The sequence below is a fragment of the Cetorhinus maximus genome, chromosome 10 (assembly GCF_964194155.1).
Source record: "Cetorhinus maximus chromosome 10, sCetMax3.hap1.1, whole genome shotgun sequence".
In the NCBI taxonomy this organism is placed as follows: Eukaryota; Metazoa; Chordata; class Chondrichthyes; order Lamniformes; family Cetorhinidae; genus Cetorhinus; species Cetorhinus maximus.
This window is the reverse complement of record NC_135888.1, coordinates 17,973,277-17,986,789: the sequence shown is the minus strand read 5'-3', so window position 1 is coordinate 17,986,789 and position 13,513 is coordinate 17,973,277. Positions and strand designations below refer to the sequence as shown.

Genomic DNA, 13,513 nt, shown 5'->3' with positions numbered 1-13,513 from the left:
TAATTACATCTGGAACTGAAAGCTTGTCTCAGCATGAAACTACCGTTGATTGTCATGAAAACCCCATTGGGTTCACTGATGTCCTTTAGGAAAGGAAATCTGTTGTCCTTAACACCCACAGCAATGTGGTTGACTCTTAACTGTCCTCAAATGGCCCAGCAAGCTACTCAGTTGAAGAACAATTAGGGATGAGCAACAAATGCTGGCCACATCCCATGAAAGAGTACACTTTTTAAAAGTACATGTGTCTTCTCCAAAGTTTGTCCAATACTTATTCATGAAGAAGGCCCGTTTAAGTACAATGATTCTCACTTTAAAAGCAGACCCCGATGAAACAACTCCCTGTGTTGATCATGCTCTGATGCTTTATCCGAGAGCAGAAAAGCCTGCACAAACTTGCCAAGACTTCTCTCTCATGGGATGTTCACAGATCAGCCTTGAAGTAGTTTGTCTGTTATCACACTATGGCCACCTGCAGTTGGGCAGCAACACTTCTATTGCTCCTGGGAAGGCACAAGACAAACAGACAATTGGCCAAGTGACTTGAACCCTGTTCCTAAAAATGACTTTTTGGCACCAGAGGAATTTTATGAATAATCCATCTCTGTAGTTCTTGGAACACCAGCAATGCACTGAATGCTAAGCCATTTCACAGGAAAATGACTTTACCCGCTGGCTGCCTTGAAAGCAGGATTTCATCTTAGCACCTGCTTCAGTTCATTATTGTACCTAACAGTGGCCACACAGTTGGCGGGGCAGATATATATTATATATATCTATCTATTTAGATATCTCTCTGTCTGTTGTTGGATAGAATTTTGCTGGTAGCTGGGGCATCACTGAATTATGCCAAGTTAATTTGTCATTCACTTCCACCAATCTTGATGGATGCCAAGCCCTCCATTACCTGGAAGCATTTGACGGGGCAATGTAGAGGGAGTTTTATTCTGTAGCCAGCTCGTGCAGCACCTTTGCTAAGAAGACCTAAAGTTGCCACAAGAGCAGTAAGTGCATTTTCAGCCCTGACATCCTTCAGTTTGATCAGTACAAAACATGCATCTTATTGGATTGCCTGTGGACCTGCTCACAGTAAAATTGTTAATGGCGTTTAGCAATCTGTAATGCACAATGTATTATTTTGCTAAGCTAGTATTGTGTCTAATTGTTCAGCAAGTATAGTCTGAGGGTTTAATTGCTGTTTGATCATCAGCTTCAGCTACAACTCAGATGCACTTTTCCGAGGGAGAGCTGCATTATCGGAGGTAGTCCCTAGTTGATGTTGAAGGTTGCAAGATAGGGAGATGCAGTTGCGGTGACCTCGGTCGCAATGCCTCCTGTTTGCAGTATTCTCTGCAGCCACAGTCCCTGATATCAGGTATTGAGCCCAGTGGCAGAACAGCAAGTTTCCGCTTGCTTGGTTGAGAAGGGGATAAACCTCTTCAGTTCCTGGACTATTATCCAGTGACATTTGCTGCAAATTGCATGCAGGTGGAGTCTGAGTAGGGATAACTGCGTGTTTGATTGTCACATTTTCCACGGGTGACATACCCATCAATATTCATGGCCTAGCTTCATATGTCGAACATCGTCCTCAGGACTTGGTGAACTGTGGTCCAGCAGGGCTCCTCATCAACATGTTTGTAGGAAGAATAGCGAAGGAAAAAGATGACAAAAAGTGTTCCCTTCCTGCCATAGTTGGATAAGATGACAACTGATGATTGTAAGGATTCTGTATTGCCTACAGCCGAGTCTGTATGAAGGTGGAAATGCTTTTTTCGTTTAACCACAATGAGAGTTCTCCAATGAGTTGGTAATTGAATGCACTGAGCCATGTAGCAGAGGAATGAACCCAGGCACATGCTAAATTGGCTGATCTCAGTTAGTGGAGGTACTAGGATTGGTTTCTGTCCAGCGATTGCTTTCGGGAGGGGAATAATTGGGAAGATCTGTGATGCTGCTTACAATTGAGCAGCCTGGCAACCATCACTTTCTAGATCTGCCCAAGAAGAATGTGCATTTGGGAAACAGCTTGCATTTATGGAGTTAAATTTAACATAGAAGATGCCCCAAGGTGCTTCAGAGGCAAGATGCCAAACAGCCCCATGGCACAGTCCCTTATTGGAGGAGCGTGGAAGTGCAACACAAGAAATAGGGGCAGGAGTGGACCCTACGGCCCATTGACCCTGCTCCACCATTTACTACAATCATGGCTGATCTTTGAGTTTCAAGCCCACTTTCCTGCCCCCTCCCTGCCCGCTCCCCCCCTTCCATCCCCCCGATTCCCTGAGACACCAAAAATCTGACTATCCCAGCCTTAAGTGTATGTAATGATGGAGTATCCACAGCCCTTTTGAGGTAGAGAATTCCAAATATTCAACCCTTTGAGTGGAGCAATTTCTCCTCATCTCATTCCTAAATGATCGGCCGCTTGTCCTGAAGTTGTGCAAAGAAAGTCTGCAAAGTGAAGTCTGATCAAACCGAAGAAGGTGGGCTGGTGAGACAGTTAAGAAACTTGAGGTGGAATTTTACGGCCCCTCCCGCCAGTGAGATAGTCCGGTCCCGGCAAAGTCAATGGACTTTTGAACGGCTCACCGCATTTTCTGGCCCCGCCCCCGCCACGTCTGGGCCGTAAAATTCCATCCTTGATGTTTAGCTTGATCTTAGAATCCCCATCTTAAGCAATTGGAAATGGTACAAATCATGGGGCCAAATAAGTTGGTAGATACTCAACTAGATCGAAATGGAGAGAGTTTAGTTTAATTTGGATGCCCACTTCCACCTGTGCTAAAGCAAGCCATGTGGCAAATGCCAGTTTTCTTGCCCCATTACCAGACATTGCTGAGACTCCTGCTGCCCGAGATGGTAATGTCAGAGTTCCACTCAAGTTATCTCTGCTGCATAAATTGGCAGGATCTCCAGACAAGTGATCACATCCAGACTGTTTTATGAATCACATTTTCTTTTATTGAGTCTTTTTGGCAAGGAACTTAAATTACAGCTTTTATTTAAAAAAAAAACAGCTGTCCAGAGAATTATTTCTTTTAGTTCTGAACATGCCATTGACACGCTTGCAACTGTCAGGATGGCATGGGACAGTACCATTCTTTGAAGCCTGGCAGACGAAGAATTGTAACGAGGCTCTGATGAATGAAAGGAACAAGATTAAGGAGAGTTTCTCCAGACGAGGCCTGTCTGCTCTTTAATCCATGTTTTTAACCGCTCTATTTGGCCCAGAATTGTTTCCATCTCCTGAGGAGTCAGTCGAGCAAAATTCACAATATGGAGGGATGCATAGAATTGATCTGATCCTATGGAGAGATCTTGTTCAATACTGCCCATGTATTGATGTCTGGTGAGGGCAGCAGTGGATTCAGTTGTGATTTGCCTTTGGCATCCTTCCATCTTTTTAAGATGATGGACATGCAGTAAATCAAATCCCCTGGGGATGTGGTATCTTCATATGATGCACTTTTGCTGATGGCTGAAGAGACCAATCCTTGAGAGGCAGGTTTCGCCACAACGGCCATATATGAAGTGGCCGTCAGGGTTATTAATTTTCAGTGTTGACCCCTGTTGCCAAGCCACTCGTACCCACTGATCATCATGGTTACGCATGTCGGCCCACGGGTGATGTCACCATTTCCCTCTGTCGTCATCCAGTGTGTCCCAGGTGTGAAAATCAATGCTTAGGACTTTCAAGCCACACTTACAAACCTCCTTGAAGCAGAGCTTTGGGCATCTCCTGGCCCTGGCTAACTCAGGGTTGTGAATCTTTGGAATTCTCTACCCCAGAGGGTTGTGGATGCTCCATCGTTGAACATGTTTAAGACTGGGATAGACAGATTTTTGGTGTCTCAGAGAGTTAAAGGACATGGGGTGTGCGCAGGAAAATACAGCTGAAGGCCAAGATCAGCCATGATCACAATGAATGGTGGAGCAGGCTTGACAGGCCTTACGGCCTATTCCTGCTTATATTTCTAGTGTTCAGTAGTGGCACTTTCATATCTCAATTTATGTTTCCCAACTCCTCCACCTGTATTGCACAAAAATCTTATCAAAAATCTTATGTTGTACACTCTGGTCCAATTATCCCCCAATCTCAAACCCTAAGGACCACACTTGGCCTTGACTCCCCATGTGCAAAGCTGCAACAGATTTAGGAGTAAATTCTGAAGAGTGGCAACTTGAGTGAGGTACTAGAAAGGGACCACTGTGGAGCCAGCTTGACTACCCCTCTTCCACCGCCACAACATTAGTCAATACCTTCAGGAGAAGTTGAGCAGAAAATTTGGATGGTGAACAGTTTCAGTCAGAGGAGAGGACCTCGAGTGCTACATAAATGCAAGTCTTTCTTTTGTCTTGAGAGAAGGAACAGCTTGTGTTCATCTTCCAGCTAAACTTCTGTTGCATGATAAACTGCCTCGGTTTTATGGAGTGGGATTTAACAAAATAATTACACAGGAAACTTGTATTTGAAATAAGTTGAACACTATCCCATCACCAGTGCAAGTAAATAACATGCATAACATCAGATCTATGTCCACCTCATATCTTATTCCTTGCGGTAAACATTTAAAAATATAGTTCCCAATGAGGGACACAAATTAACACTTGGATATGAACCAGTGAAAATTATATGGGAGAGTGTATGTCTCTAACACCGCAAAAGGTTTCCTTGTTGAAAGTGGAGTGATGTAATGCCTTACAGCTAACTCCTTTGGCTTGTTTCTGTTAGTTTGCAGACTGGAGTCGTGTGCAGACTTGTTTAAAAAAAAAGACTGGAACATTTCTGGTTTTGTGTTATTGTTGGACGCGAGATAGAATTGAGATACCAGTTGGTTATCAAAACACAGGAACATAATGATTATTTTAGTACTTAATGTTCCTGAGCTCAGCACCATGGGTCGGTTAGTAAATCCACTGCCCAGTGTTGTTTGGAAGTGGACAGATGAGCTCTGATCTCCAAACTGCTGAGTGAAGTTAACTCAGCTGTTGTGGCAATTGAAGGGAAGAAGAAAGCTTTATGGAATACCTTTCACAACCTCAGGTGTCCCAAAGCTTCACAGCTGACAAAGTACTTTTAAATTGCACTCACTGTCACGGTGTTAGGACAGTATTACAACGTTGGGACATCTGCCCTGTTGGGGAATTGATAATTTTGGGGCAGTGTTGGGGCACTGTTGTGGTGCTGGGACATTGTTACAGTGTAGGACAATGTTGCGACACTGTCGCAATGTAGAGCACTCTTACAATGGAAAAGAGGCATCAAGAATTTATCCCAGCATTGCTGGACCAGGGGATGTGGTGGTGGGGGCGGTGTGATGGCCCGGGGTGGGGGGGCAGTAAACTCAGCCACAACTCTTATACCTGATGATTGGATCATTGTCCTGCAATTGTGCATCCTTGTGTGTGCGGAGGGACTGGTGGGTGAGGTCTTGGCTGTGAAGACAGGTTTGGGTTCAGCTGAGAGCCTTTTGGATCTTCCCTGATGGAATAGTGTACTGACAATCAGACTGGGCTCTCTCACGTCTACACTTGCATGGCTGCAATTTTCCACCTACATGAGCAACTGGAAATGCCTCCCTGCTCAGAAGCGGGAGACTCCTTCAAGAAGCAGGGAAAAATAGAGAGGATAGAATCAGAAAGCACAGAAGGAGGCCACTTGGCCCATTGTGCCAGTGCCAGTTCTTTGAAAGAGCTATCCCCCTGCTCTTTCCCTTGGGGGTACCTATGCAATAGTTTTTTGAAAGTTACTATTGAATCTGTTTCCACTACCCATTCAGGCAGCATATTCCAGATCACAACATACATGGGTGTATCTCATATGTATATATTTTTTTCTTACAGTGAGGAATATAAGAAAGTCTATCCCAAACGAGACCTGAAGGCATTTTCCATCCGTCCACTGCTGGTGTTCCCCACTCATTACACTGGAGATCCTGAATGGCTCAGCGACACCGAAACCTCCACCATCTGGGATGACGACTCAATAAAGACGGATTGGAGTGGCTCTCAAAAAACACTGAAGGGCACCCAGGCAGGGGCCTCACGTCAGTCCATTGGTTCTGCCTCAAGGGATGAACTCTAATTCTCAGCAAGTCAGTGTTAGGTGAGGCCAAAGGGAAATGTGAACTCCCTCCCACATCGGGTTGCCAGCCCTCCAGGGGTGCCCTCAGCTCTCCTGGAATTAGCGATTAATCTCCAGGACACCACAGCAAGGAAAACCCAGGAGAAAGATCATCAGCATAAATGGTGTTTCTTCATTTCCTCTGTTTATGTGTTCAAAGGATATTAGAGTTGGGAGGAAAAGGCTGTTTGAACCACAGTCAAGTACCATTGATTGTCCATGGGAAAGCTGGGCAGGGCAAATGATGGACTTGTCAGGCAACCAGTGGCTTGTGTGGGTGTGGGGTGGTTGGAAGGTCATGTGATGAAACCTCTTGTGATAACTCTAACCAGAGTTGGCAACCCTATTTCCACAGTGAGGGGTGGAAAAAGCCCTTTGAATTGCCTCTGCAACCCGCAGACCCTGTCCTTGCTGGTGAGGGGTTAAATACCTTTATTCCGATGACTGAGTTGGTAAAAGAGCGGCTTTGTAGCCAATCACCCCAAGACTTTTCCAGATATGAATGGAGCAGCTCTACAATGTAGCCATTGTAGAGCAGCTCCATTCAGACCTGGAAAAATCTTGGGGTGATCCTCAGCCTGTGCTGAACTGATCCAGTGTAGCAGGAGGGCCAATTAGCCTTGACGTATCCTGAGCTAAGGAGGGAGACAAACTAAGCTAGGTTACAGTCCCTACTTCACAGTGGTTCAGTCCACACTGGTTGATGACTCAGTCATGAGGGGGGAGCATGTCATTTATTTCATGGAGGGTGGGGATAGCAACAAGTTGCATTTATATAACGCCTTTAATAGAATAAAACCATCCCAAGGTACTTCACAAGAGCGATTATCAAACAAAGTTTTGACATTGAGCCGCAAAATGAGATATTTGGACAGATGACCAAAGATCATAGAGGTGGGTTTTAAGAAGCATCTTAAAGAATGAGAGCGAGTTAGAGAGCTGGAGAGCTTTAGGGAGGGAATTCCAGAGCTTAGGGCCCAGGCAGCTGAAGGTAGAGCTGCCAATGACCGAGCAATAGACAATTAGGGATGTGCAAGAAGTCTGGATTGAAGAAGCACAGAGATCTCGGAGGGCTGCAGGATTTGAGGAGGTTACAGAGATAGGGAGGGAAAAGGCCATGGAGGAATTTGAAAAGAAGCGTGAGAATTTTAAAATCAAGGAAAACAAATTTACTCCCCTCTCTGCTGTTCCATGGGTGCCAGTGGTCCTCAGCCAAGTCCTTACACCATGAGCGGATGAAAGATATCCAACATTGGTAGGGTCCCAGCTAAGTCCAATCCTATCCTCAACAGTGGAACACACAGATTGTACAAACACAGCTCACTTTCCAGTGTGAAGACATTGGATAGCGTTCAGGACCTGGAAAGCTCAAGATGATGTTTGTCCCCATCACCATTCCTGGCAGTTTGAACCTTGGATGGGTCATCCCAAGTCATCTCTAGTCTGCATGGTTTCAGTATCGCAGCATGTCCACTGGAGGAGCTTTCCTACAATTTAAGGTATTTCTTGCTCTCACTGTGCAGACCCCTGCCGTGGTTGGGAAGTTTTTCTTCCTGATGCCAGGAATGGTCCACAAAGGAAGTCCTAGAGATGCATCTGCCTCAGGTTCCTTGTCCCAATGTGGGATCCACACTGGGCAATTTACTTATGGCTGGTACATCCTCTTAAAGTGCCTTCCTCCCCAACCTCCCGGATCAGTGATGGTAAATGCGGTGCACACAATTATTTCCAGTAGGTCGTGGTTTTGTGCATTTGCAGTGACCGCCTGTTGCAATGATCCTGAGAAAGTTAAATAGTTAGGTTCAGATTGTGGGCATATACACCTAAGCAATCCAGTCAAACATTCCTGAGTTTAATTTTCTTTTATTAGTTTGCAGTTTTTTTTTTATTCATTCATGGGATGTGGGCATCACTGGCCAGGCCAGCATGTATTGCCAATCCCTGTTTGCCCTTGAGAAGGTGGTGGTGAGCTGCCTTCTTGAACTGCTGCAGTCCCTGTGGTGTAGGTACACCCACAGTGCTGTTAGGAAGGGAGTTCCAGGATTTTGACCCAGTGACAGTGAAGGAACAGCGATTTATTTCCAAGGCAGGATGATGAGGGGCTTGGAGGGGAACTTCCAGGTGGTGGTATTCCCATCTATCTGCTGCCCTAGTCCTTCTAAATGGTAGCAGTCATGGGTTTGGAAGATGCTGTCTAAGGAGCCTTGGTGAATTCCTGCAGTGTACCTCGTAGATGATACACACTGCTGCTACTGTGCGTCAGTGGTGGAGGGAGTGAATGTTTGTGGATGTGGTGCCAATCAAGTGGGCTGCTTTGTCCTGGATGGTGTCAACCTTCTTGAGTGCTATGGGAGCTGCACTCATCCAGGCAAGTGAGGAGTATTCTTTCACACTCATGGCTTGTGCCTTGTAGATGGTGGACAGGCTTTGGGGAGTCAGGAGGTGAGTTACTCGTCACAGGATTCCTAGCCTCTGACCTGCTATTGGAGCCACAGTATTTATCTGGCTAGTCCAGTTAAGTTTCTGATCAATGGTAACCCCCAGGATGTTGATAGTGGGGGGGGGGGGGGGGGGGGGGGGGGTGGTTTCAGTGATGGTAATGCCATTGAACGTCAAGGGGTGATGGTTAGATTCTCTCTCTTGTTGGAGATGGTCATTGCCTGGCACTTGTGTGGTGCGAATGTTACTTGCCACTTGTCAGCCCAAGCCTGGATATTGTCCAGGTCTTGCTGCATTTGGACATGGGCTGCTTCAGTATCTGAGGAGTCACGAATGGTGCTGAACATTGTGCAATCATCAGCGAACATCCCCACTTCTGACCTTATGATGGAAGGAAGGTCATTGATGAAGCAGCAGAAGATGGTTGGGCCGAGGACACTGCCCTGAGGAACTCCTGCAGTGATGTCCTGGAGCTGAGATGACTGACCTCCAACAACCACAACCGTCTTCCTTTGTGCTAGGCATGACTCCATTGATATAGAGACTAGTTGATATAGAGAGAGTTTCACAGTAATAGCGACTTTCAAACTCCTCTTATGCAGGAACCCCCGCAAATATTGGCACACATCCAGTACAGTGCACATATTGAAACACTGGCCTAGATCCCCTGAAAATATTACCATTCTCCGCAAATTGTTCCTCAAATATTGAAGAGGCAATTAAAATGTCAACCAGCTCTCAGACACTGCTGAAAATACTAACATGCTCCCGGGAACTCCTTATCCTAATTTAGTGTCGGTCACAGGAAGGAAATGGTTTCAGATTGGCATGCAGCAACAGAAATAACAAGGCCGCTTTTAACCCTGCTCGCCTGGCAGGAGCCAGGTGGGCGGGCAGTTAAAATCGCCAATGGATCTTTCTCACCACGGTTCTGCTGTCTTTCCATGGGTTCTGATTTGAGCCTTCTCCAGCCTTCCCACCTGGGCAGTGAGGGCCTTCTCAAGATTGTCGGGGACCGTTCCTCCTGCCATTCATCTCCCGTCCACTGGCTTCCCACTTCCTGTCGGTCTGCAGAATGAGAATCCAGGCTTTGCAGTGCCGTTGAAATCAGGACAGTTTCCCTTCTGTCACAGTCCTTCTCCCAGAGTTAAATCCAGGCATTTGGCATCCATCAAGTCACAGTAACATGCAGAAATCTGATAACCTCCATCGACCCCTTAGGGTTTAGGAATACCAGTTTGAAAACCTGTGTCCTACAGATTCTGTGCCACTGCTGGCATTGTCAACCTGGCAAAGTTTTGTTACTTTGTGGCACACGAGCTCAAATGTTTGTCATCATTTTGAAAGCATGGCATAAACCCATGGTTCTAAAGTAAATTAAATAAACTGCTTCTTGTAAGTACTTGAATCTGTATCTATTCTCAGAAAATGAGTTGCTGAGCTGTATTATTTTGAGCCATAATGAGGGTGTCCCAGCTGTAATCAGGAAGACTGACAAGCCTGCCTTATCCTGTTACTCATTGCAGAGAAACTGATATCCAGTATTGCCGGGAAGCTCCTGGCTGGAGCCCAGCTCTTTGCATCATCCCACACGCTCTGAGAACTTGTATGTAAATACCCACTCCGTGTCCCCAAGTGAGAAATGCAAAAGAAGGAAAACACATGGACTGACAGCCTACTCTGGGTGGTCACAGCAGCCTATGAAGGAAAGGAAGACTTATTTAAGATTTAAATAGCACTCTTCACAACTTCACAACTGCCAGATGAGTTTGAGGTGCTTTGCAGTCAGTGAAGTATTTTTGATGTGTAGTCACTGTTGTGATGCAGAAAATGCGGCAGCTAGCATGCACACAGCAAGCTCCTACACACAGCAATGTGATAATGACCAGATAATCTGTTTTTTTGATGTTAATTGAGGGATAAATATTGGCCAGGACACCAAGGATAACTCCCCTGCTCTTTGAAATAGTGCCATGGGATCTTTTACATCCACCTGAGAGGGTAGATGGAGCCTTGGTTTAATGTCTCATTCAAATGCCTTACAACCATGCAGTACTCCCTCAACTTAATTTTTGTGCTGAAGTGCACCTTGAATCTGAAACCTTGTGACTCAGAGGCAAGAGTGCTACCAATTGAACTGTGGCTACCGAATGGGTCATAGCACAGTGGCTAACACTCACGTTTCTGAATCAGGAGGTTGAGAGTTCAAATCCTACTCAAGTTGAGCACAAAAGAGTTGTCTGACACCTAGTGGTGTACTGAGGGAGTGCTGCACTATCAGAGGAGCCATCTTTTACATGAGATGCTAAACTGAAGCCCCGCCTGTCTTCTCAGGTGGACATGAAAGATTCTATGCCAATCTTCGAAGAACAGGTGAATTCAATATTTATCCCTCAATCTGCAGCATTCAAACAGATAACCTGATCATTATGACCCAGCTGTTTGAGAGAGTTTGGCTGTGCATAAGTTGTCACTATTGTATCGTAGGAAGCTGAGAGCAACAGTGTCGCACTTCTGATCACTTCAGTGGTGCCAGCTGGGAGGTGTGGGTGCGCAGATACTGAAGCAGGGCAGGATTGGATTTGGGAGTGCTTGTCCTCTTCCCCTCCCCACACCAACCCCTCCCGCACCGCCTTCCCATCAATCACAAAGCTTGTCAAACCAGTCCATGCTCCGCATATACACACACTCACAAAAAGTAGTAGTTGCTAGCTTGATTAATAAAGTTAATTATAAGATCAGTTGATTTTTGCTAGACAAGAGTTTGGAGTCAAGGTAGATGGATGGGGTTAAGGTAAAGACCTTATTGAATGGACCTGGAGGAGCTGAAAGGAACAGGAGGAGACCAATTTTCCATATATACAGTCTGGTCAGTTGGGTTACGTACCCAAGGTTAGCCAGAATCTCCAATAACTATCCCAGTAACAGATAGAAAAGGCCAAAGGGCAGAAAAGCTGTCATACATGAAAGGAACAGACTTCTCTTTAATTTAAAAAGAAAACTAATCTTTCTTTCTCAATTTTCAGAAAGTGAACTTTCTGCAAAAGATGATGATTTGGACAGACAGAACTGTCGAAGCTTGAATGAAGATTTTCCGGCTGCAATGTTGCGAACTTTAATCAAAGCTCATCTGTCAGACAAAGGCCATCCAGCTAAAGAGATGAATCTGGACGATGAGCAACGATTGTTCGAACCCCTTTCGGCACTTGACGTGTGAAACGTGAAAGTGTTACCCAACACCAAAAAGGCACATGAGGCACCGTCCTTAAAGAGTAATCTTGAATAATAGGCAGGAAAGAATGACCCAACTCACCAGCAATAGAAAGAAAATCGTGCGTGTAGATAATTCCTTCAAAATTTTTGAACCACACAAGCCAAATTTCCAACCTGCACCACCAACCTATCCCCGAATCCACCAATGTCTCCTAGTTTAATTAGGAAAATGAATAACTTTAAATGAGCCTTCCTCCAGTCCAGAATCTCTAGTGGACATTGCATCGTCCCTATTGCCCTCCTCCAGGTAGCACAGACCGGGCTGCAATTCTGGTGCTGGGGTGGAGGAGGTGAGACTGCATGCCAGGGGAAGAGGGAAGATACATGCTTAGGAGTCAAGCACACCACAATGGACTGAATGGCCTTTTGCTGTGCTCTATCACGCTATGAAATTGAGCAAAACTCGTGGGCAACAAAAAAATGTAACACAAAGGGGTACCTTTAGTGAAAGATGCTAAATGATATTGGAGATTGTTCCTCTTGAATAGGCATGGCAATACTCCATCCCCCTCGAGAGCCTTATGCAAACACTGATCTCCTGCTAAGGCACTGAGCCCTACAGACTGGAGGGCCCAGGTTTGATTGCTAGTCTGTGTTGAGTTGGCTGATCTCTGCTGCGTTGGTCATCCTGGCAGAGTGTTACACTAGGCTGGAATGGAGTGGAGTCCCTAAGCAAAAGAGGAGAAAAAGTTACAGCCAGGGCCCCCAGTGTTCCTGATTGGAGATCCAGCAATTCCTGCCTGCTAGCAACTGTGCGGGGACACTGGGGCCAGTTCTCTACCTTGAATTGCCGGCAGCACCTCCAGTTCAATTTCCAGTTTTTGTTCGTTCTTGGTATTTGAGCATCACTGGCAAAGCCAGCACTTATTGCGTATCCCTAATGAGTGTCTTGCTCAGCCATTTCAGAGGGCAGTTAAAAGTCAGCCACATTGCTGTGGATCAGGAATCACGTAGGCCAGACCGGGTAAGGATGGCAGATTTTCTCCATTGAAGGGCCTTAGTGAACCAGGTAACAGTCCAGTAGTTTCATGATTATTAATGAGACTAGCATTTTATTCCAGATGTATTAATTGAATTTAAATTCCCCCAGCTGCTGTGGTGGGATTTGAACTGTCCTGGTTACTAGTCCAGTAACACATTATCACTGTGTTACCATCCCCTCTTGCTAGAGGTGGGTGAAATTGGTCTACGCCAGTGGTGCAAAACAGGTTCGTAATGAACCAGTATCCCACTTTACACCAAGCTTGATTTTATTGTCCATTGCCTTCAATAATCCAAGGTCTAGAGATCAGAGTGTTCATGCTACCGACCTCAGCACTAGCCTTGCTATCAGTGCAGGGAATAAAATTGAATGAAAAAAAAGAGGTTAATTCCAAACACACACTAAATTTAGATTGGCACCACGTAACCTCTATGGGTTCAGGGTCCTTGGGGATGGGGAGCTCAAAAATGATGTTACGAGGGTTTGTTTAAAAAAAAAAGTGCCTACCTTTCATTTACAGAAATAAAAGGAAATATTTTACTGAACAAAGAGAGGCTCTCACACCTACAAAAAAATGATCTCAAACAAACCCTTCCAAATCCTCATATTTTTACGTCCCACCCTGTTCTAAATCCAATCATTTTTGTTAAAATTAAATGTTATTTTCTGTCCTCTTGTTAAATCCCAGGGGT

The 13,513-nt window shown here is 45.4% G+C and overlaps 1 protein-coding gene across 1 annotated transcript in view; it reads left to right on the top strand.

Moving 5' to 3' along the window:
* Window positions 1-12,303, top strand: part of cercam (cerebral endothelial cell adhesion molecule) — a 70,759-nt gene extending 58,456 nt beyond the window's left edge. The window contains exons 12-13 of the mRNA XM_078550072.1: window positions 5,848-6,109; window positions 11,593-12,303. Of these exons, the coding sequence (XP_078406198.1) occupies window positions 5,848-6,088 (241 nt within the window). The 3' untranslated portion in view covers window positions 6,089-6,109; window positions 11,593-12,303. The remainder of the gene's footprint in view (window positions 1-5,847; window positions 6,110-11,592) is intronic.
* The last annotated feature ends 1,210 nt before the right edge of the window (window positions 12,304-13,513 follow it).